This window comes from Falco cherrug, chromosome 17, assembly GCF_023634085.1.
Source record: "Falco cherrug isolate bFalChe1 chromosome 17, bFalChe1.pri, whole genome shotgun sequence".
Taxonomy (NCBI): domain Eukaryota; kingdom Metazoa; phylum Chordata; class Aves; order Falconiformes; family Falconidae; genus Falco; species Falco cherrug.
In genome coordinates this window covers 4574612-4599694 of record NC_073713.1, presented here as the reverse complement: position 1 = coordinate 4599694, position 25083 = coordinate 4574612, and the positions used below count along the sequence as shown (strand labels likewise).

The following is a 25083-nucleotide window of genomic DNA, read 5'->3' as shown; positions in this document are numbered from 1 at the left end:
AAGTAAATATTGCCCAAACTGAAGAGAAACATTTACACTAGTTACAGAAGGAGCATAAATCAGTGAAGACAAGGCACTGTAAAAGCCCTCCCTCCCGCACATACACACACGATGTCTTTATATGAGATTTTACATTATGCTACAATTATACCATTACACGCTACTATTAGACCTTGTGTAGGAAGGACTGAGTGTATTTATGATGAAAACATTCAATGACTTTTGCAGGAGTTAAATGATTTAAAGAAATTATCCTCAACCCATGAAAGAAGTTTTCCAGAACACAACCACGTGGTTTTCCTCATACTCATTAGTGCATGTACAGCACCAACGATAATGCTCCATAATAACTGGGGGCGGGGGTACTGAAGAGGAGGAATACAAAAACCGGGACAAGGCTCATTCCTGGCATGTCCTGGGAAACTTCAAGGATCTAGCAATTCTGATAGTCAAAGCAGGATTAATGTCTTTATCATTGATATTAATATTCTTATTACATAACAGAGATGCTAAAACCTTGACAGAGGACCGTACGGGTACCAGTATGTAGATACCATTAGCCCATGTCCAAAATAAATGAGTTGGGGAAAAAAAGATTGAAATAATCACGTTGAAACCTCAAGGCTTAAGCAATTATGTGAGAAACTTGAGTGCCTTTAAACACGTTCCTTCACTCTTCTTGAAAAAGGCTTAAAGATACTTGTGCCCTTAATGGCTTGCACAGAAAAATCCCTAATGAAAAGCGAAACTTATTTTGAAATTCCAACAATTTTCATCTAATTCTATAATTCAGCGATATTATTTCTTGAAGACATTATCTTAGAAAGACTGGAGCTGTCAGCCCAGGAAAGTCAAACTCATTACATTGCACTGAAAGACATGCCATGCTCTTAAATATTAAATCCAACCTCAAGACCACCAAAAAACCGAAGGAGGGTGGTTTCTTCAGAGCTTTTCTGGGCCTCATCAGTTGCAAGATGCTCAACATGAATTCCTGCTACATTCTGACTAGAAGTGGAGCTCCTAGCTCACTAAGTAAGCACTAGTAAGGGCTTACTTACAGCTAGTCAGTGAGGTCAAACAGACAATCTTCTTGAGCAAGGAGTGAGGTCCCAGGAAAATAAAAAGGTGCTGAGGCACCCCAGCTATCAGGCAGGCGGGAAAGGAATTGCACAGCACAGCACCAACTGGCAAACAGCATATTTTGCAGTCGCATAAACAGAGACTGTACCGTGCAGCACAACAGCAGCATGCCACCCAGCCTTCGACGTTTCGTGGCACTCGAGACCACGAGCACTTCATTAACAGTGGGGTTTTCCACCCGCTGTATGCAAATGCACTGCAAACTCAGACACAGAAAGGCCAACTGGAAAACATGAAACTGTATTTTCCAGAACACAAGTACACACAGGAATTACCCCATTACTTGCCTGCCACAGATTATTTATGTCGTGTGGCAAAAGCAGTATATCATTTATATTTCCAAAATCCCAGGGGAGGAAGAAAAATGCTTTCGCAGATAAAAGAATGCAGCTTCTGTATGTTCTCAGTGAAGAGCAGCAAGAACAGTAAAGCAAAATGCCTTAAATTCAGGGTATTAAAGAAATTATCTTGAAAAGGCTTAATAAATAGGATGACTTTTACTTTTGTGAAGCAGTTCATAAACGGTGTCATGTTTTTTTGATCCGTGTGTCAAAACTTTAATTGCTTGTCTCCAGAACATGGACTTCAAGAGTGTAAAAAACGTAGGCAAACTGCATAAGGGGTCACACACAGATCTGAAACTCCGTTTCGGTTTTTAATTTAGAAAATTCTGCTAAGATGCCAGAGGCAGAAGAAAAAATAGTGAAGATATGAAAAGAATATTTTAACATTTAAATTTCCCAGGTGACTGTTCAGGGAAGGTGAGTTCTGAACAACTTGGGTCACACTGGAAACACATCTGCACCCTGAAGACTCTCCCCGAGAGCTTCTCGTCGGAATTACAGGGTTGGGCTTTTAGTTTTTAAGCATTTAATTGCAATCTTCAAAGAAAACAGGGTTTGGTATAACCCGGCCACTGTGTAACATACTCTTAGGAAGCTCCTAAGAGCCTTGTTCTTCCGACACTTGTTCTCCACAGAGAGGCACGAACCTGCAGCCCTCACTCAGTGCACATTTCTGCAGACTTCAAGGGAAAGGGGTCTCCGATCCAACCATTGCCAACATCTAAAACACAACCATGAGGATAAGAGTAACAGTATAAACCGATCTGGTGCAGTACCCTTGAAGTCACCCTGGCCTGACGCTGCTGTCACAGCAGTGAGTATGACTCAGTTCCTCTCTGGGCAGGCGAAACGATGCTGATTAACTCCAGCTAAATGGCCACGTCCTTAAGTCACTAGGCAAGCAATTAGTGGTTGCAATGACAAGTTGGGGACCTCACGCTGGAAAGCACTGGTTTACAGGACAGCAAAAAGCAGCACACTTCCAGAAGAGGCCCCCGAGCAGCACCATATTGTGGACAAATGAAAAATTTACATTCTTTTTTGCTTTCTTATATTGGCATCTCAATTAAGTTTTGTGCTAGTAACTCACTAGTGTCCAAAAGAAAACAACAACTCACCAACAATTCCTTGGAATAAACATTCCTCTACAGCAAGCACTGATGCAATAACTTGTCTAAACAAGCACACACGAGATTTACAATGGTGCGAGCCTTTCTATAGCTCAAACTCTTCAGCCAGACTGGGCACCCATTAATGTGAATGAACTTCTGCTTGTGGAACGCTGGAGTATGCACACACAGTGTACGTATGTCATAGCACAGGGCATATGTGAAACCTGTGCTGTAGCCTGGACCTTTTTTTAATTCAAGGGCACATTATGGTAGCAGTAAGATCTAGCATTATTGCACTGTTGCAGATATAGTATTACAGTGGCTGTTTCATCCTTAATCTGATCATAGCAACTTGCAAGACCCATACACACATAACCCTTACAGAAAACATAACACATCATCCCCATCTTAGTTGTTTTTCAATGGCAAAATAAAACATTCTTCAGTGTGATACACAACAAAGAATTCTAAGAGTACATGGAGATATTTTGTTGTTAAGAATCCAAGCCTTCCTTCTCTCCGTGTTTATCTTAAAATCACAAAAGAGAAAACTGGAATGTTATTTTCCAGCCCGTCTCGAAGCGAGTCGATGCATGGCCCAAGTTCTGCACCTTTACGGCATTAGATAGGCACGGAAAGTTGAAGCCAGTTGCAGGAGGAAAGCAGTTAGCTCCAGCACAAAAGCTCCACTGTGCCCTCTGATTCAGCATCAACACCAACCAGCTCTAAAAAGATCTTCTGCTTACTTTGAACTGCGCTTAGTTTAAAGCAGCTAGAAATTGAGGAATACAGGGAGGCTTAAGAGAGTTCAAAGAAATGCAGGGACTGTGTACCAAGGGAAATAAAAACCAACACAGCTTATCTGGGGAGTATTCAAAGTGCACATCACAACTCTAGTGTTACTGCTAAAATGCAGTAATAATTCAAAACGCAGGCACTAGCCTAAGAGCTCACTTCTCCAAAAAGAGTTTCCAAACTCAATCTAGCTTTCACTTAGTTTTAAAACAAATGCAAACCTCGACACTAAATCAAACCTTGAGCCACAAGAGAGGCTGCCTGTGAAGGGGACTCTGAAGAATCAGGCTCTGATGCTTCTCCAGTCTCACACCTCCACTACGCCCAAATAATCCTGAGCTCCTCTCACCTTCGCAAGGCAGCACCCTTGTCCTGATATGAAAAGTCCCTTTATTTTATGCAAATCCTTTCTACCCCAAGGCTCCAGCTCCCAGTGGGTTCCCTGCCCATTCCAGGATTGTTACACCTACAATTATTGCATGGCTTAGCAGATAAAGAATTATTAAATAAGTTACCAGCATTGCAAAGTAAATTCCTGGACTCACACTGTAAAAATAACAGAAGTTGTTTTGATTTTTTTAACTACTTCAAGCTGGCAAATGGGAACTTGGTCCAAAATCAGTTATTTTAAAGTCTGAATGTTTTGACATGTCATACTTGCAATAAATAAAGTTAACACTCAAGCACCATAAAGAGCAATTATACAGCTGCAATGAATTTCAGGGTAATATGTAAGAATGTTTGCTAGTGATGAAACATAAACTGGCAGGACCAAACAATACCACCTACCCAAAAAGAGACTTTTTCTAGGCAAATTGTTTTATTGCCGTATTTATAAGGTTCATCAGTCTTCCAATAGAACAGAATTAATTTTAAGGCAGGTTCATGGATCCTGAATATATATGAAGTATATGGCACTATCTATTCTAATTTTCCACTTGTTATAATACTGGACTTGCGGGTATCTATTAAGCAACAGTCTTCTCTCTAAATTATTACTGACATAATTCTGCGTGTGATAGTGCCAAAAGCTCACTCCGCAGTTCGAGGTGTCAGATCGCACTGCAACTCACAAACCAATCCCTGCCTGTCCAAAAAAACAGTTGATGGGGCTTTAAATGTATGTATGCAGACCTAACCAAGCTTCCCATAACAGCTTCTTATGGGAAATGAAATACTTGAAAGGAAGACGTTTAGGATGGTGGTAAGGGACGTCTTGCACTGTAAAAATACGTCCCATTGCATGTAATTGTGTTTTTATTAATGTTTATTTCATTCATATGGCAGAGGGATGGGAAGAAGAACTGCTGAGCAGAATCAAAGTTTGTTCAGTTAGTTTCAAGAGAAATTTAAAAAGTTATACTTTAGGAGAGGGAGTCTTGAAGAGGCAGTGAGAGCATCATGTTCTTTCTCATGTATGTATTTTATTTTAAAAAAAACCACAACCGTATATCCACATGACATGTAGTGGAAGCATTCGGGTTTATACTGCTTTACCAGGAAAACAGCAACTTGAATTTGCAGGTTCTGTTGACAAAATGGCCAGAAATTAAACACTAGAGGAAAAAAGAAATCCATATCTTTGGAATCCTCAGTGGAGATCAAAGAGCTTTTTGGTATGGATGCCCAGGAGAGCCGAAGGTCACAGCCTTGCCTGCAGGACATGGAAGCAGAAGCCTCCATCTTCTGCTCACACATCACGGCAAGCCATAAAATAACAAAACCATCAAAGTCTACAAACTTGCTCAATGCCTCCTAGACATCGTGATAGGATGTGTGGGTGAGAATATGTGCCTGTGCATATGCTTCCCCCTTTAAAATGAAAAATCTGTTTGAATTCAGACCCTTGGGAAAGTTTGTGTTCACAGGAAATCTTCTGCACAAATCTCTCTGTTGCAAGTAAAACAAACAAAACTTGGGGCTCAGCACATCTGGAAACATCCTATCCCATACACGTGCAGCTACACATATTGCAGCAAGAATCTTGCCACAGTACAGCAAACGTTTTCAAACGTAGTATCTAAACACCATTACTTCAAGTGCTTTCCTCTAAATTTTTTTGCCTTGCAGGATAGATTATCATAGTACAAGTGCAGCGACAAGCTTTTTCCTGAGTACTCAAAGACAACTCTTCCCTGATTCTGTAACGAGAGAACAATCTTGAGTTCACCCCACCACATGCCCTTGTGCGAGATTATGTTACTGAGTGAAGGAGACCGGGATGGAGCACTGATTTTCAAAGACTGGAAACTACCTGGAAACCAGATCACGCAACCATCACGAGTAAATGGTCTCTGCAGGGTTCCTGGGTACAGAGCAGACCGGGCAACACAGATGGAGCATATCTGGTCTACTCGAACCAACACACCTTAACCAGCAAAAGATCTCAAAGCCAAGACAGTCAGGAACAGAAATTTTGCAGGATCAGCTTGTATACATCTGTACTTCTCCATCAGGAAATGGCTGAAAACGTTTATAAACACAGGACAAACGCACATGCATGCCGTTGGAAAGCTAAACTAATGAATGAACAGTTTAAAAATCTGTAGCCTAACTTGCTATCCCTGAGCTGCCAACTCTGTCATCAAACCTGAAAATTCTGGCACATAAGCACAACCCAAACAAACTACCCTTTTTGTAAGCAGGTACAGTAAACACAAAATGTAAATGTTCCCAACGATGTTTGGCTTAACAGCTCATACATCCACGGGCATGACAAACCTCCAGTGGAGAATAAAAACACATCCCTGCTTCTGTAAATCTCAGGGATCATATCAACATGAAGTTTGCTAGTTATTAAAATCACACCAGCTTGGCATGCTTGCAGATCTACGAGTACAATATTATGCGGCATTTTAACAACATTCCTAGTAACAGTATGGATTACTATATACAAAACCATAAGGGTTTTAATCCTCTTTTAAACTCTGAAACACTAGTGAAATAGGGGTTATTCTTCTGGAGCCCACGGATTCTTTTCAAATTTTTAATATATTTTAATTATACCTATAATAAATCTTTCTGGTTTTTTCAGGTCATTAAACCTCAGGGAAGAAAAATTTTCCAACACAACACTGTTCCAGTTACTAATTAAAACAATTTTTATACATTTCTGTGACACATTGCTAAAGGTGATTTATGATGGTGGCAAACAGCACGAGGTCAATGCCAAAGTTAACAGCTGGGCTTATTACAGTCACTTTTAAGATTTACTCATGCCATCAAATAGCCACTACGCACCAATAAAGGCTAAAAATCAACAAATATGTTTGCAATATTGTCGGTGGTAAATTCAGGGGAAGAAAAAAATAAGCTGGATTCCTACAAGAGGTCAACGCCTTCAAACTGGGAGTGCCGCAAGTCCCCAGTCGTAAAGAAGAGCCAAACGTACACAGATTGCCCTGAAACCGTTTTGGCCCGCCAGTCCTCCGCACACGGATAAGAGAAGATAACACCTATCTCAAGATATTCAAGTCTGAATAAATGCTTAGCCAAATTTGCACAGTGATCTCGCTCACGCTAATAAGGCAGAGAAGAAACACGCGAAGCGGGGAATACTCAAAACCCTTTCATCAACAGAGTGCATCCCGGACCTGCCAACCTGTCCCAAACACAGAAACGTCGCACGGGGTTCTGTTGTCCCATGTCATGCACACAGCAGAGAAATTATTTGTTCTATATAAACTCATAAAAATCACCCAAAGGCAAAAGGAGAAGAAAAAAAAAAGGCAGAAATACCTGTTCAGCTGAATCAGGAGGTAAAATCTCATTTGCTTTTAGCAGTTACTTGTGGGTTACAGTCTGCCCTTCTGTTTAGACACCTAGGTGATGGGCTTTAAATAAAGAATCAGACAGAGAGCTAACACAGTTGGACTTGATCTTAAAGGTCTTTTCCAACCAAAATGATTCTATGATTCTAACTTGGGATCAGGCAGAGAGCTAATCCAGATAAACACTAACAGGAAAAAACTTCCCTCCTTGTGACAGGCAATTCAATAACCAGCCGGGTGAGTGATGTCAGCCAAATTACCTTTTACTTTATAAAAAAGGATAAACATGTATAAATTATTGATTTCAGTAATTGTCAGTCAAGGGGAGAAAGGTGAGACCAAAGGGTAGAATATACTTTAAGAACAACTTAGCAGCTAAAGCCACAAGGGAACATCAGCGTCAGCCCAAAGCAGGCTGAAGCTGGCTGCTCACACGCGTTCGGGTACCGACCCCCCCGCCCGCAGCGAGACAGATGGCTCTGCCTTCCCAACGGGCTCCTCTGAGCGTGTCTCCCCCCACCTCACATGAACAATCCCTCCTCTTCCTTCAGGGGATCGCAAACGCCTTCAGCAAAATGATGAGCAGAAGGACCTGCTTAGCCTTGAAATTACGTCTTGCCGGGTTTTGGAGCAGGCTTTAATAATGGGTAGAAATTCACATGAATGCTGCCCATTAAATCTGGACCACTAATATGGCCATCAGCTTTCTCTACAGCAAGCAACAACTGTAAAACAAGTAGTAAATGTGTAAGCAGCAATAGTAAGGTTTCATGGAGAGGTACTCTCCATACTCAAAGTCATCCTTCCACTCTAAAACCCATGCTGGATCTCTCCCCATTTCACTGGAAGAAAACCAAGGAAGCTGGAATTTCACAGGTGTGATCTTGTTCCAGGGAAGAATTTTTCTGAGGAGTTAGTGGCAAGTTGGATGCAAGACAAGGAAACAGAAGAATCCAAAAACTGAGGTGAACTTACTTGAATACTTTCCTAACTTTTTTGGCATCGAGAAGCTTGGCCTGGAGACTCCACATTTTTAAAATCTGTTGATCTTGGCAGGAGACTGTGCCAGTTTCAGGGAGTTGTGGCTGGAATTATTAAGTTAATAGAAGCAGTTTCCACCTACACTATGAACAGAGTTGTTTTTATATACCCACATCCTTAAAGCAGCCCTTGCAACATTGCCCACCACCACTTTAGGAGGCAATAGTAAAGAAACCGTACGGAAAAGCTGGGGAATGGGAGGGAAAGGCCTCGGTCTAAAGATGGGGAACAGAACATACCAGGATACGGCAAAGTCATTTTGAGAGGAGATTAACAGCATCCAGAGATGAAAGGCTCAACGGGAGCACTGCTTCAGATGCAATAGGGGTGTGCGTGTCACCGCCCTTCGTATATTTGTACAGACAAAGCAAAACCCAGCAAAACTGTCTTTCGCAGCACCAATACACAGCAAAATTCAGGCCAGTTTTTGTGACTTTTGCTATATATTTCCATTTTTTAAAAGGGATCGGGGTATGGGGACTGCTGTTTCATGTTTTGCTTTTTAAAATAGCTATTTTTTTTTTCTTTCTTTTTAAACACTTTGCAACTCAGTGGAATAAATGAAGACATTAGAGCCCGTAGCTGCTCATGACTGCCAAGATACTGAAAATTATCATGCCCACAGAAGAGCTGAGGGAACGAACAAGCCCTCCTACACCGAAGGCAGTGAACAGGCTTAGTTTAAAAATCACTGATGGAAGGAAATTCAAGCTAAGCTGTCCGACTTCACACCACACACAGATCAGGGAGCACTCCTCTGCGCCTGTTGTTGCTAGCTGATCTATGCAGACGACTGCTTTTAGCTGTGGCAGAAACATCTTAAACTACCCCAGTTAACTCCAGAGGAGGGCATCTGGGTCAGCCTTACCAACTTTGTTTCCTTTGCAACCCACCTCAGGCAAAAATTTTACCATACAATTAAGAGACACCTCCACAAGAACACTTCCCCTCTGCACCCCATTCCCTGGAATATTATTAAATAAAAGAAAAAAGGCAAACCTAAAGAAGATGACCCCCAAAAGTATCTTCTCAACAGGCTTTGCTGAACAAAAGGCACGAGAAGAACCGAACCGCTCTCTGCAATGCTGCTCACTCTTATGACACAACAGGAAAATCCCATGACGGGCACACCACGGCCACCGTGGAAGGGCAGCCCAGCAAACGGCCCAGGAGGCTGCAGCTTGCCAAAGGCATTCGACCAGCAACAATAGGGCTGCTGCCTTCGTGACAGGAATTCCTGGCAGCTGATGCCTCCCAAGGCGGAAGCGATTCTGCTTCAAATACTTCCTTTACCACCGATAACGTGCTCCTGCCACTCGCAATGCCAAAGCGTCACAGATAAGGAGAGGATCTTCCATGCACCGTAATCCAAACCCATCCTGACACGGGTTTATTTTTAGAAGGTGGCTCCATAAATGCAAACAGAGAGAGACAGAGCCCGTGCTGTTTGAAGGGGTAAATCTGTGTCAAATGCAAGATCGCTGAAGTGATATGAACATGCATTACAGCACCTCCTCTCCTTTAGCGTCAGGTTTTTCAGGGAGCAAAGAATGTTATCTGCGAAGCGCAGAGCTGATCAGCTCTCCATATTCCATTACTAATACCTACTCAACTAAAGATAATTTCTTCGTTCTTTCAAGCGAAGAACAAAGTCTTTATTTCTGGCAGGAAGTAAAGATATTTACAGAATACCTAATCACTGCTTCTCCTGTTTATACTAACAGCTTATAGCACTAAGTAAACTCACACTTGCACCACGTTGGAGGGGCACGGAATCATTCCGCTTTGTATAACATAGTGACAGGGGGGGTTGTTGAATTAGTTCAAGTCAATCAACAAGCCCTAAAGCCCACGCCAAGGCAGCGAGACTGTGTGACAACTGCTGTAGTGAGATACCCAAATTACAGGGGAAGGCATCAACTTGACCAGCTCCACGGGTAAACCACGAAACCTGGAACACGCAACACAATCAGCCTGGGCTGAGCACCACGCTCACGCACTGAACTTCGACTCAAACCAGTCTCCAGAAGATGCTGGAGTGCATACACATCACCTCTCCTCGTGTTAATTCAGCCATCGGCGGTGTACTGCGTGGTGCTGGAACACCTCGAGCCCCTTAGAAGGAAGCTTTGCCAACCAGCAGATCCTGAAATCGTGCTTAAATTTAATAAGCCTTAGAAACGGATTCTTATTTTAAGTTACACTGGGATGATTTAGGCACTTCTGAAGTGCCACTTCCGAACAGTAAGATGCCCTGTGCAGCAATATGTGTGCAAGCAATGCATGCTTTGCATATTAATGAATTGAATTTTGATGTTCTAGAGAAAGGAGAGGCATCACAGAGAGACGCTAGCCAAGAACCGTGGAAAGGCAGCAGAGCTTAAGCGAGAAGGAAGCCAGCAGAACCGACCTCACCGATGCTGAGTAATCACAATCTAGCCATGGCCTAATAACACCTCGTTTGGGAGACACAGACCACAGCAAGGCTGAACCGCAGTTCTGCTCCTGCTAACAAGACTCCGAAACACTTATCCAATGTCAGACTAAAATAAATCTATTATGCAGAACCCAGCTTTCCGCTGTAAAATTAAAAATCTATGATGTAGCCTTAAAAAATAAATGCAGCACTAAATGTAAGGTATTTCAGCAAAATACCAGTGAATTTTTAGCACTGATGCAATCTGTAAAGCCTACCTCATGACTACAGCTTCGACATCAACTACCTTTGCTGGTAAACCAGCAATTTCCTGCTGATGCAACACGTGTCTTGCTGGCAGACGCAGATAAGGTTAAAACACATCGCTGTCGAAAGCGGCAGAGCAGAAAATTTCTGAAGAGAAAAGGCACCCCGAAATGCACCTAGTTTTGTGAGCACGGCGCTAGGATAAGAAGAGAACAAATCCTTTTTTATACATCTCAGGAAGTTAATTTAAAACGATCTCATGAGGTGAAATGCCAAGATATTAATACCAATTGCACCATGAGACCACATTATAAGTGACATAAACGTTACAAAACAATCTGAAATTCGGCCAGGCTGTTAATAGACAGCATTACACAATTCCTGACACAGCCAGATAATACTGCATTTCTACTATGCAAATTTTTAACAGTGAATAGATTTTGAAAGGAGTTTACACCCACTACCTCTCAGATGCAACTTGGTAATTCGCTATTAGGTGCCAAGCTGTCATTTACAAGTCACTTCAGCCTACTGCTATTCTCTAGTCTACCTTGTTATCACAAAGGAGCCACCAATGAAAGCCACTTGATTAAAATGTATGAGCCCTACATGAACTTATTTTTAAATCTGTAAACTAATACTGCTGTTGCATTAACAGCTTTCATCATTTTTACCATTAATGCTGGTCTTCTGCTAAGGAATTACTGTAATGTCCTACCCTTTCGTATTTCAGGAGCAAAACTCTGTTCTTAAGGGGTTTTTTATCCATACAAAAAAAGTCGTTACACCATGGGGATCTATCAGAAATCCTGCTCAGAGAAAGGAAGGGACAAGAGGCACAGAACTGGTACTTAGGGCCTGATAGACCTTATTTAAGCGTATTCTGCATCAATGGCACCACAAAAATGAGTGCTAGACAGCAACAACTCCTGCTGGAAGTGGAAACTTCCCACCAGAACATGCTTCAGGTTTGTTGGCAGGACAATGTGAAGAAGATCTGTAAAGACTGTATTATCTGATTTTATTTCTCCCTCACACGAACACAACAAACTCAACGCGTATGCTCTGCCATCCTTAAAACATGCCAAAAAATGCATAAAGCCACAAAAGAAGTAAATTATTTGTCTGCAAAATGCTTTAAATAATAGTGCCATGCAAAGGTTGTAATCTCTCTCTAGCTTGCACATTGGGCTGAGTATCTCTGAATGATGGAAAGGAAAACCCAAGAGGACCGCATGATGCAAAAAACATCTGTAACCTGCTCAACACCAACTCCAAAAGAAAACCTCTCTCCAAAATGACCAAACAAATCAGTGTTGTCAAATCAAAGAATCACCAGGAGACAAAAAATAAGGACACAGATTAGTCACACTATCCTACCCCCCAGAAATGGAAAATAAAGTAATACAGTTTCGCTTCAGAAGACTGTGGACTGCTCCCGTTTGCCTCGGCAGCCCATCTTCCAGAGACCTCATTAGGAACTCAGCTCTTTGCACTGGTGTCCTCTTAAGCCCACTATTTTGTCTCTGCGTCGATGCATATGCGCGTCTGTCAATGCACATACATCCCATCCTCAGCAGAACAAACCTCCTTAGAGCCACTGAGCGTGAGTAACAGATACAAGCCCTGAATAGGACCCAAACTCCTTCTCAGTCAGAATTTTACAGAGACTTAAAAAATGGATGCATAATTCTGCTTGCAAAACTGTCAAGTACGGAAACATGAAAGGCTGTAAATAATTCACTCTATATTACAGGAAATGTTTTACAAATGAAAAGGTTGTAACCTCTTTTTAGCTACAAGGCTGGCAGATGCTGGAGGCATTCCTGCTTCCCTAAGTGCAGAACAAGCTGTGCTCTGTTTATGAGCAACTAGCAGTGATTCTTGGTTCTCAGCCCTCCCCGGTACTGCTCAATGAAAAATGCTCCTGCCTGGATTTCTGATGGATGGATCACAAAGGAGTGAAGCCTGCACACTTCTAGAAATGCAACTCAGGCTGACTAGCGAGTTCCTGCGTTCTGATGATACAGCTGCCGCAATGCACAATGCAGAGCTAAGATAACACGAAGAGAATGGGTAAATTTGAATCGTTTATATTTACATAAATCTGTTCACACAATTGTTTAAAGATACACAAACAGAAACTAAAAATATGCATGCAGTTGTTATGGATGACTCAATAATGAATGTTTGATGCAGTCTTAGAACAGTGATATCAGTCAAATCCAGTGGAAATAAAATCATCTCCAACCTCAAAGGGGTGGCCACATGGCTGAGTACAGATCCTGGCCCAGTACATGGAAGGAATTCCACATAAAGATATCCTATTGCTTGAACTTCTTATCACTAAACATTTTGCAATAAACTAAACAAACCTTAGTGGAGGTCCCTCTACCACCTTCCCCGCCAGTTAGTCAGCAGCTAAACACAGTGATGTTTTGTCTATAAAAGAAATCTGAGACTCACCTGTATGTTGCCAAAGTCCACGTTTTCATAATGGAAATGTGCACACTCAGCCATCTTCGGGAAATGACCCTTTGTAAAGGATAACCTGAAGCACATCAAAAGCACACCATAAGATAGCTGCAAATCACTGAAACAATGCTCAGCATCAAGTACTGCCATAAAATGCAGTTACTGATATAAAATAATAACAACTTTCTCATCCTAAAGCCAAGGGAACGGAGGGATTTGTTGATGTGATACACCAAAACAGTGGAGAAAGGAACCGAGTGAGAAAGGAAAACTAAACTGCAAAGTGGCTTTTACCATTGCATCCTTAAAGAATTGTTTGGCATTTCGTCAACACCAAAGCCCACATCTTTAAGAAATGGTGCAGGGAGAAGCCGCTCTATCTTTACAAATGCATTTTTGCAGTGAAAATAAACAGCCTTACACAAGACACATAGGAAAGTAGAACTTTACCTGTGAAAGGCATCACAGCCCATCAGTCCCGGGTTGATGTATCTAAGGGTGCAGAACAAACGCTATTTATCCTTTGCCTTTTTAAAATTCAAAAGTGAGGCATAATTATTCCCAAGTCTCTCCAGTTACAATGATGGCTGATGGGGAGATCCTCTGGCTCTGCAACATGCTCTTGCTTCTGCTGAAGCTATTATAGACTCCTATAGATATTTCTGGTGGTGAGCCAATGAGATTGTCATTATCTAGCTCTCTCTTCCCACGGGAATATAAGTGGGAAGTGAGATGCAGCATCTGGCTGCTCAGCACTAGAACAAAGAGCCATTTCCCTTACAGCATCAGAGCACTACAGAGGGGTGATCTGAATGCACAGATGAATCAATATTGGGGAGTTCTGGTCCTCAAGTCAGCATTCTCAGCAAAGACAAGTCAAGTAATATTGATTACTTTTGATCCCCTTTGCAGGTCAGAGATTTGAAATCTTAGCTGCGAGCATAATAAGTTGGGTTGCATTCTCTGGGAGAGAAGAAGGGGGCAGGGGGGGAGAAAGATAATTTAATCGCACAGAAAAAGTAAAAATCTGGGAGCAGAGAAGAAAAAATACTCCTAGAAAAGAAAAATTGTGCAAGATCCATTCAAATGAAGACAAACAGGGCAGAATACAAAAAAAAATGAAAAGAGAAAAAATATCAAATAAAAAAAAAATCTATCTAGGCCACCCACTTGTCCTGGTTTAGCTTCCCAGAGCATAGGGAGACAGAAAATTATCTCATTTACACATTGCCTGGGTTTCTCTTTAGGTTTTTTTATACATATATACATATGGTTCCTCTTTTTTTTTTTTTTTTTTTTTTAAATTAATCAGTTTCAGGAAGAAATCACAGAAATTTAAAAACACAGTTACAGTGAGGTCCAAAACTCTACCAAGCTTTGCTTCTATGGCCAGAAACAGGTGAGAGAGCCAACAAAACGTCTAATGTCCTCAGTTTTAGACTACGTTAGCTGTAATTTACTATGTTTCACATGGATTTTGGATGCTCTGATGAAGATACTATTAAAAATCGTTGCCGAATGCCCTAGCTGCATTGCAGCACAATAGCTAAAACCCAAGATATTAAAATTAGAAGCCCAGCAAAGACAGGAAAATCAAAGACCACTGCTCTTACTTTTTCACATTCTTCACTTTCATACTTGCTGTGCTGCCACAGGTCCGGAGCGGCAACTCCCCTGGAATGTCAGGAATATCTGCACCTCTTGCCTGCAAAAAAGAAGAAAGAAAAAAGAAAGGAGCTTAAAATTTGACTGCATGCTGTGGACTATTGCCTGCTAAGCAGTAGCCCCTATATTTTTACATAGATGTGCAAACAGTGGAAATCTCATATGTGCTCAGAGTTGTACTTCTGCCTTTTTAACGAGGAAAACTGAACCTCAGGATTACAATCTAGTATGTGATTATCTCTTCCTGAACCATGCTGCAGAGCCTTGCTAATTCTTAGCAATAACTGTGAGATCCAGTATTTTATTCATCACTACTTCTCGTTTCTAAAGAGGAGATTTTCAGAGGCAGGAGACTAACATCCATTCCTAAACTCTATACTTAGGCTCCTCATTAAGTACCTGATTTTCCAAAAATCTGTGCACTTAAGATGCTCAGGCAGAGGCACTGGCAGAAGCTGGATAGCTCATACAGTGGAAAATCACGTTAATGACAGAGCTGCTCATATGTGGGAGGTGAACTTTTAAAAAAGATGTTTGCAGCTATTGGGGTAAGCGCGTGAACATATTAAAATTCCTTAATCACTAGAATTCATTTATTTTAGTGAAGCCAGAACACCGAACTCCTCCTTTTTGTTTGGTCAGTCATGCCTTCCCATCCTCTCCTTCCTCCAGCTGCTCTCCCATAAGCTGTGAGCTCAGCTGGGGGGACTCGGAAACACTCGGCACCGTGTGTTTCTCTTGCTGTGCGGTACCAGGCCCTAAGCTCTAGAGGAAGGAGGGGGTTTAGGTGAGGCGTTTATGAAGAGAACAGTGATCGAACAGGAAGATCAACACATACTGCACAGAGCAGAAGGAGAAAAACATGGTCCCTGATGCTGACAAGAGACAGCTCATCAGTGACCTGGGTGAGACCAGCTGAATGAGCTTTTTTCTGCTTTATACAATGCACTACAAAACATGAATAATGTCCAAAATAGCAAACGCTCAAGCAAGAGGAAGAAAGGCACTGCAATATTCCTTCTTATACAGGCCTGGAACAAAAAAGTATTACATTAAATCCAATTCCTAACGACAGGAGTAAACGGATGACTTCCCTGATCCGGATCAGTACCAATGCTTCTAAGCTGGCCCACCAGAAGATCTCTGAACAGGGTTGATAGGTCCAAAAGCTGCTACGCATATAACAAATAACAGAATACCGCTGTACGCTGCAGTGTAAAATATGGAAACAACTTGGTCCTCACCTCCAAAACTTTTTTTTTTTTCCCCAACAGACCATTACTATTGAAGCTAGCAGCCCACAGATGGGATGAACAATGGGGGAATCTTTCTTATCCCTGTCCCTGAAGCTCTCATTTTAGTTTGACACGGGTCAAATTTAGATGTGCTTCATCACATCTTAAAGAGCTGCAGTAAATCAAAATCATTCACCATTCATTAACTAACAGCAACAGCGCTAGAGGGAGTGATTCATCTCATTCAACTCCAGACATGCACGAGGGACGCAGCTACAACCCTGTTATCTACCCAAGGCTACTTTTGTAGTCACCAGAGATAAACAGGCACTTTGGGTCTGGTTCACCTACTTCAGACAACTAGATTAGGACAAAAGCAGCCATGCTGCAGGAGCATCTACCTCTCCCTTGATGCAGGGGATGCAGGATGCCCCTGGCTCAGATACAGACATACACCGCAGGCAGCTGCATTCATCCAACCAACATCACAGTGGCGCACGTAGGACTTGAGCAGAGCACGTTCTCTGCACCCAAATTCCTGTTATTTCCAGCACTACCCTTGGAAAAGGGATGCTGCAACTATTACAAGTGAGTTTCCCTGCTTTCAACACTCCTGAATCAATTTTGAAGCCAGGACACTCTCCCAGTTGTGCCTTCCACAGCCCTGGACATAAGTGATGCTTTAACTCCGCTGTCCCACAGCTGTACAGAACATGTGCACCCACTCACTGAATTAAAACATGGACAATATTTATACCCTTAAATAAACCTATTCTTGGCTGACTGACTAAGTACACAATTACTTTAGTATGTAATGGGACACTTGAGCGTCTCACTCTGAATTTTAACACTAAGAGGATCACCAATTTAATAAACCTTACAGGTGTTTTACGTAAGAAATAACTAATTACAGTCATAAATGTGCCATTCCTGTAAGCTGCTTTTAGGCAAAGCTGGATGTCCTTGCCTTAATTTTCTACTAAGGAACAGAATTTCTGTAGGAAGAATAATAATTTTTCTCTTCCATCAGCAGTAGAAGCTGGTGGGACATAAAAATGGATAAACAAATCTGACAGAAAAATGTGGGCTTCAAGCCAGTTTGCAGCAGTGGGTAGAGACTACCCTGGATCTGACTCAAAGCGGCGTAGGCAAAACTCACACCTCCAGGAGACTTAAATGCCAGCATCTCTCTTTGAAAAAGTTGTATTATCCTCTTTTTCACAGTTGAGTTATGTCCAAATCCTGCTGGAAGGAGATATCTGCCTCTCCCATTTCCAACAGCTTGTATTCATTTAAATGGACTACAATGAGACGAAATACAGTAATTAACTTCGGTTGCTTTTCCAATTAGAGCCGAGCTCTTTGGACTGTGCTACAAACCAACAACCTCTCGTAAGTCTACAGTTGATGAAAAAGGGCAGAATGGTGATCTTGTGCAAGCTAAAATCTTAGCGTGAGGCAGTAACACCACAAAAAAAACTTGGTGATTAGATAGATAAGCAAAAAAGGAGGTTATTACAATTTTAGAAACCATATTACTCCAAAATAAACTGCAACTACTTTCCATTTAAACCAAAGATACACAGCTACATAAAAGCAGGCTATTCACCACTAGTTTGTACCTGTTTTGATCCAAAACCTGGCATGCAAAACGTCACCCTAGATTACCCTCCTCTCAAAGTACAAATGAAACACTCCAAATGAGATTTGTCATCTTTTGTGCTTTGCGTCACAGTAATCTAATTTTTAAAATAATTTTGAAACAGTTGGATTATTTACATCTGAAAATTAGCTAGCTAGCATCATCGGTTGCTTCTCACTTCCCTATTTTCTATGCATCACTGTTCTGTGGAAACCTAGTAATTGCATAGCAAATCTGTTTATGCAAATTGTTTCTTCCAGTTTTCACAGCTTAATGTCACTACAGCATCAATCTGCTTCGGTCCGAAACTTGGTAAACAAATTAGGAGTCAATCCAGAACGCAGGCAGTTGACTTTACCAGGATCCTCAGTACGCTTACATTTCAGCAGAAGACTTTTTTGAGCAGCGCCACTTCCCCAGTCTCCCCTGAACTAAGAAGTTCTTCTGCCTACAGCTCACTGAAGACTACGCTTACGTTAGCAGCAGTTGGGACAATATTTGAGAGCTTCAGTATTTTATGACAGATACCTACATCGGCTGTGAGGCAGGTAGATCCCACCAAAACATTTGTTCTAAGCAATTCTGGGAGACCGCCTGCCTGTCTGTCCCACCCTCCATGGACGGTCACTCCATTTTTAAATCATCGCCGCTGTTTGCTTGGTGGCTACCAGGAGGACCCCTGAGGCACTTATATCATTTGTACAAGCAACACATTTTCAAGCGTCGCAGCTAAACTCCCTGGGAATCTGAGAGCTCTCATGGATCAGGGTGTCTAGTTTTAAACATCCAAGTTGGAAATTTTTGGTCTTTATATTCATAGACATGATTTGGAAAACTTCAGCTTTGTGCTCTCTAGCACACAAAACTTTAGTCAGAAATAATATATGTCTAACTATTCCACTGCACAATACGAAAGGATTTTCTCCTAAAAAGTCTCATTGCATTTATCAGAAAACACGTCAACCCCTCTCTCATATCCAGAAATGTAACACAATCTGAAAATATATGTAAAATTGAAGAAAAAAGTCCACTGATAAAGTTACCACCTTGGTATCCTTGATAGGTGAGAATATCAAACTGATGCAAACCCCACAGCCCTCCTCCTACTGCCCCAGACTTAAACTGGCACACACAAGAAGAGAAACCGTGGAATCCCACCAAGCTCCACTAATCCTATAACTGATAAACTGGTTTTCCACAATACTATAGAAAACCCTTGAGGAGGCACCATAAACAGCACAGATACAATGCAAGGCATGACAGGTCAGCAAGTACCCATGCTACTGAATACAAGTGGGGTTTCTGAAGATGCAAATTTATTCTTAATTCAAGGTTAAGAGAAAGCAAGAATAGCCACTAGACAGGCAGTAACATTAATGCCTCTTCCTACCCTCGCTCTCTCACCAAAACCTGTTTGGAGGGAGCAGATTGCTCTGGATTCTTTCTAAAAACAGCAGAGCTGATTCAAAATGCTAGTTGGTTTCCATGACAGTCTTCCCTTTACATCATCTTCATTTCCCCTCGATTTTCTTGGATGGGGGGAAAAAAAAAAAAAAAGAAAAAAAAAGAAAAAAAAAGGAAAAACCCCAAAACTCACCATAAAACCCTCCAGAGCTTTCAAAAAAACCAGGCTTTGTTAAGAGTTTTACTTCTTCACTGAAGAACAGCAGGAAACAGAATTGTTGTTTCAGTAAAAGCCATCATTCTGTGGTGACTAACAGTCAACCTGGGCGAGAGGATGAACCGAAGCGGGCAGTTTACACAGTTCAGTATTTGAAGTGGGTGTTTATGCACAAGGGCATCGACAGCTACACCAAATTTTGGCTACCAACTAGTTACGCAAAGCTGGCTCAGCATCAACTTCTTCGCGGAGCTTACTTTGCAGCATGAAAAAGAAACTGCCCAACAAAAATGCCCTGACCGCTACGAGGTAAAAGATGACGGTTCCATCAGCACTGTCCTGCTTTCACCAATTACTGTAGCAGAGCTAGCCTGAAGCACAGTGAAAAAAAAAAATATGGTTCATCTCAGCTTCATACTACACAGCCACTAATATACTCCAGGGAAAGAAAGCTCTCTCTACTCTTACTTTATATGTTCTAACAACTATCCTGGTTCTCCAGAATAAAGAAATCAACGAAGCAAAGGAAAAACGCTTTCACTAAACTCAAAGTCACTGTGTCCAAGCTACTACAAATAACTACAAATGAAAGGTTTAATTCTGCCGCATTTATCTGTCCAAGTGCCACCCCTAAAAGGATTAAAATGTACCTGAGCACAGGAAGGCCATTGATGGGTCACTTTTTTGAATGGAAGAAACATACGGTAACTGATGGAGGAAGATACAACATTCATCCAAAAACGTCAGAGGTATGGGGGCAACACGACAGAAATTAAGTATTTGCCAAGTTCTTCATATCACCGGTTTCCATTAATTCATTTATTGGATGCAAATGAATTTCCAAAGTATTTTCATACAGGACGTCTGTGTCACTTTTAACACATTTCAGCTACATTTTTCAGAGCTGCTTTAAGATATTGGGACACATTTAAAAAGAAGAAGCAATTGCATCTGGTTTATGTATCCAGGTCCAACAATCTCAGCTTAAAACAAAATATCTGTTCGTTACACTACAGGAGATTTACCGAAGAAGTGAAAAATAAACACCTGCCCTCCAACTCTGCATTTCCCAATGGACCATCCCAAGAATTCACATCCATGCTATCCACGGTCTGAGCAGCAGAGCGCAGCACCGGCACATTTAATAGCCGCCCAGAGTGCATGCAAAGCTGCAGACCAAGGACAAGCTCCTGTTCTCATCATACCCAAGAGGCCTGTGTACCCATCTATATTTGCACAAGCTGGCTACGCACCCTCACTCTGAAAGGAGCAAGGCATCTGATAAATTTTACCTTTGAGAACACAAAAGGGTCAGCATACTCCAATTACAGCAATCCAAGCCACTGCGTGCAAAGAGACAGCTTTGAGATCCAACAGAAAGGCACAAAGATGTTTTTCAGAATGAGAAACAGTTGAACCTTTTCAATTTTGTGAAAGTACATTTAAAAAAAAATAAAAAATAATAAATTCAAGTCATCACTTAGCTCCTTACCTAGCACAAGTATCTTGATCCCTGGCGCTAAGATAAAAGAAACATCCTCTCCGAACTGCCTTATGCCCAGGCATAGCTCAAGGCCAGAACGGCTGGAGTAATTAGAGGCTGTACTGGCTTTTTAATTTAGCCCTCAGCTCGGGGATTGGGGGGAATGTGGGGAAAGAGTTACCCTGCCAGAGATGCCTTTAAAATCTCATGCTAAATGAGAAATGTGATAGAGGAAAGCCAGTGAAAACATGACAAGTCCTTCCAGTAGGGAAGCTCTGAGTACTGGCTACGCACATTCTCAATCCCATGCCTAAGAAATCTGCATTCAATAAAGAAGATACTTTAATGTGAATCATTTTTTGAGTTTAGGGCTTTTAATATCATTTTCCACATTCCCTGTCAATGCTGAATTGTTCTAGCCAGTACTTATTGCATGGCATGGTTAACAGCGAATTCTTCTCTTTCAGAAGACCACACAGGATGTGTTTTTTCTACTCCCAGCTTCTTCCCTTCCAAAGGGGGGAAAAATAAGAGAAGGGAAAAAAAACTTTTAAGCATTGCCATGAGCTGGCAAATTAAGGGAAACCTCTCATTCCTGAGACAGCATTATAGTGGAGTTAGTTCAGGGCATCCATTTACCATAGTTTGAAGGATCAGCCTGCAGCGAACAAAGAACAAATTCTTAACTATTCATCTACTGTGTTTTCAAATGAAGTTCGCCAGCTCACAGATACGTGGGGAAAACCATCTCCAGCTCACGTGGAAAACAACTAATTTGGTAAGCGGAATCCGAGGCAGGGAGCGTAAGCAGCTTGGCAGCTGTATGAACCTACTTCGGCAGTATTCCTGTCACTGGGACCAAAATCCACCTCTGCAAAGCAGGTTGATTTTATGTCATGACAAGATTTCCTAAGTGAGGCTTAAAGAGATGCAGGGGCTTGCACCGACTCTCTGCAGATGAATCAAACGCACCCAAAGGATGGCGGTTATTCAGCAGTCCCACACTTGTATTTTCTTTCATAGCTATCATTTGTTCTAGAGACAAAAACGGATGCACCAAGCAAAAACAAATGGTTAGCGGCTGAGGACAACATTAGCATGAAAACTACCTGACAGCTTTATGTTCGGATTTGACATTGCTATAGTGAAGCAGCAGCGAGATCGCCTTATTACCATTCACAAAGATCTCGAGCCCAGGGAGCTGCAGCGGTACAGTACACAGCCTCACATAATAGCATACTGGCTAAGGAATGTACTTTCTTTAAGAACAAAAATCCCACATACAATACGCGTGGGAAAGGCAGCCAGGGTTAGAGTCCTTCTTCTGTACAGCCTACAAAATAAATTTAAGAAAAAAGCCACAGAAAATAGAACATCTAATGAGCACAATACTTCGATTCCAGTTCCTTGTTGGCTGAAAAAAAAAGACCCTAAAAATCCCAGACACTGTTTGATGCACAATTTCTACAGTCTATTGTTTCACAGAGGGAGGAGGGGATCCTAATCATGCCTTAGTTATAAAAGGACAAGTGGAGCTTTGGGTTGTTATGGTAGAAAGAGATTTCTCATCACAAAAAACTACAGAGATGAATTCAGCCTGAAACTAGCAAATACCACTCTGGCCAGTCAGTGATTATGCAAATCACAGTGTTCTGTTATGTTATAGGTATAAATCAGCTTAGAAACTAAAGAATTTTCCCAATGCAGTAGAAGAAAGATTGTGAAGGGGGGAAAAAACAACAGCCAGATATTTAACTCCAATATCTGAGTCAGTAGAGTTAACCTTAATTTATATTTATGCATGTGAAGCCAACCTGGACTCAGCTTTTTGTTTATAAAGAGCTGTTTCCAATGGCATAAAATACAAATCCGATACATGATACACTCATTTTCCAAACCCTTATAATAACACAGTAATGTGAAGAATGTGTCTACTTGTAACATGCAATTTATACCATAAGCTGTCCATAAACTTCTGAACAACAGAACAAAAGTCAGTTCAAGTGTTATCTGGGAAAAAGGCTTGGCCCGCGATCACACACCCTGCTCTGGCTGAGCCATGGAGCAGCCTCCAGCTGCTGGTCACGATATCTGGGCAGGGTTCCTTAAATCTGCTCCTTGACCAACCCTTCAAAAACCCTGCTCAGCCTCCGTGAGCTGCTTCTCTGAACCAGGTTAAGCACACGTCGGCAAATCTGAGGTGACACTGCTCCCCAGAAATGAGCTGATGTCCCTCAGGTGAAGTCAGAACAGGACACGATGCATGCTGCCAGAGCTGCAGAAAGGTCCTTCTGTGCTACTGGTCAGCAAAACTGGGAAGGTGAAGGACAACCTCTCCCCCGCATCACCGAAAACATGAACGCTGCAGAAACTGATGGTGAGAATCTTTATCCTCTAAGGAAGTTTTCTTGCATTCATAAAATTATTAGCTGAAACTGAGGGATTTTTTTGCCCTGAAGGTCAATAGTTAAGGAAAAAAACAGAGACATAAAACCAAAACCGTATGCACAAAGAAAAAACCCCAGAACAATTAAAATTACATTCCAACACAGGCAAGCAACTGTAACACACTAGACCATCTACTCAGACGAAGAAAAGCAAGGGCACTCAGGTAGCCACATACAAATACAGGGAGAAAAAGGCTGTGCCACAAAGCAAGAATCAACAGTTAAAACTTTGGATTCTGCAACCATACCAAAGAGAAACTTCAGATGTTTTCAAGCTGAAAATATTTGCTTGCAGTACAAGCCACAGAGCAAATCAAGAACACGCAGACCCTAAAACTTCTTTTCCACTCTTGGAAGCAGAAGGCGCATCAGCAGCACTGTTAGCCCGAGGGCATAGTTTCATGATAGCCTGGCTTGAAGAGGTAAAGTCAATTTTTTAAACTCCCACCCCAGTCCTTCCACCCCAGGCTACTCTCTCCTACTTCCCGGCGCTGCAGCTGCAACTGTTTTAGTGGCTGCAGTGCAAGTCCCTGAAACAATCCAGCTTAAAAAAGAAAGGAAAGCTGAAGTTCTTTTGGGGGATCATTTTTGAATGAGATCAGCTCAGCGATACACTTCTCAACTCTGCATCCCAGAAACTCTCTCACCGTAACTGCCCTGAAACAGTCCTCTGAAGCATGGCAAGTGGGAAGGAATAATCGAAGTCAGAAACTTCTTAAAGTAGATTCCTGCAATAGAGAAGCCCGGCGTACTTTGAATCCCCAGAAGACACATCCAGTCCTGCGCAGATAACATGGAGTCGATAACCTTGCCGATGTTCTAGAGGACAGCAGTGATTTTCAGTCTGAAACCATGCAAACCAACCCTGATACTCATAGGAGGTCAGACATCCTCGCATCATCAGGTCACAGTCACAATCCTATGGATCCTACGCTAGCTGAAGAAAATGAGACACAGTACCTTCTAGGGTGAGAAACAATTTAAAACCTTACTCGGAAAAAGCACTTGTAGCAAGCCCCTACAGCATTCATCACAAATTTTCATGGAACAACCCTAAAGCAAAGATGAAGTCTTAAGACAAAAACATTGGGTTTTGCCATCAGCATCATCTCTGCCCTAGTAACCACAGCATTTGATCAAATATAAACAAGCATCATGCAGACCTACACTGGCACAGCAGTGACCAACATAAATGTAGCAAGGCAGAACTGTAGGAATATTTTAAATAATAAATAAAAAAAAATTGGGCTACAAATTACCAACATTTTCAGGCAACAATTCATCACCTTATAATTACAAAGGTTGAATCCTTGTAAAAATAATGCCTACAGCCTTCAGCAAGACAATATATTCTGACAAACTTTGTTTGTCTCTTGGGGTTAACTTAGGGGTGGGGAATGGAAGGGGATAGATGAGTAAACTACTGACAGTGCTTCAAAAATTATTCCATCCTTTTTTTGTGTTATGGTAACTAAGAAGCAATTAACATTGATTTTAAAAAAATCCCAAACCAACCACTTATAAATAAGAGAGTCCTTTCTTCCCCTGGATGCTCCATCTTATTTTTAAGCAGCTGGGAACAGAGATAAGCGATTGACAGATAAATGAATTATAAGTTTTATCTCCC

At 41.7% G+C, this 25083-nt stretch overlaps 1 protein-coding gene across 4 annotated transcripts in view; it reads right to left on the bottom strand.

Moving 5' to 3' along the window:
• Nucleotides 1-25083, bottom strand: part of ARHGAP32 (Rho GTPase activating protein 32) — a 259327-nt gene that overhangs the window by 124544 nt on the left and 109700 nt on the right. For 3 of the 4 annotated variants that reach the window (XM_055728664.1, XM_055728663.1, XM_027803127.2), the window contains 3 exons: nt 14977-15068; nt 13814-13855; nt 13355-13439 (listed from right to left, as the gene is read on the bottom strand). In XM_055728664.1, coding sequence (XP_055584639.1) covers nt 13355-13439; nt 13814-13855; nt 14977-15068 — 219 coding nt within the window. The remainder of the gene's footprint in view (nt 1-13354; nt 13440-13813; nt 13856-14976; nt 15069-25083) is intronic. The other variant, XM_055728665.1, reaches the window with a different exon arrangement.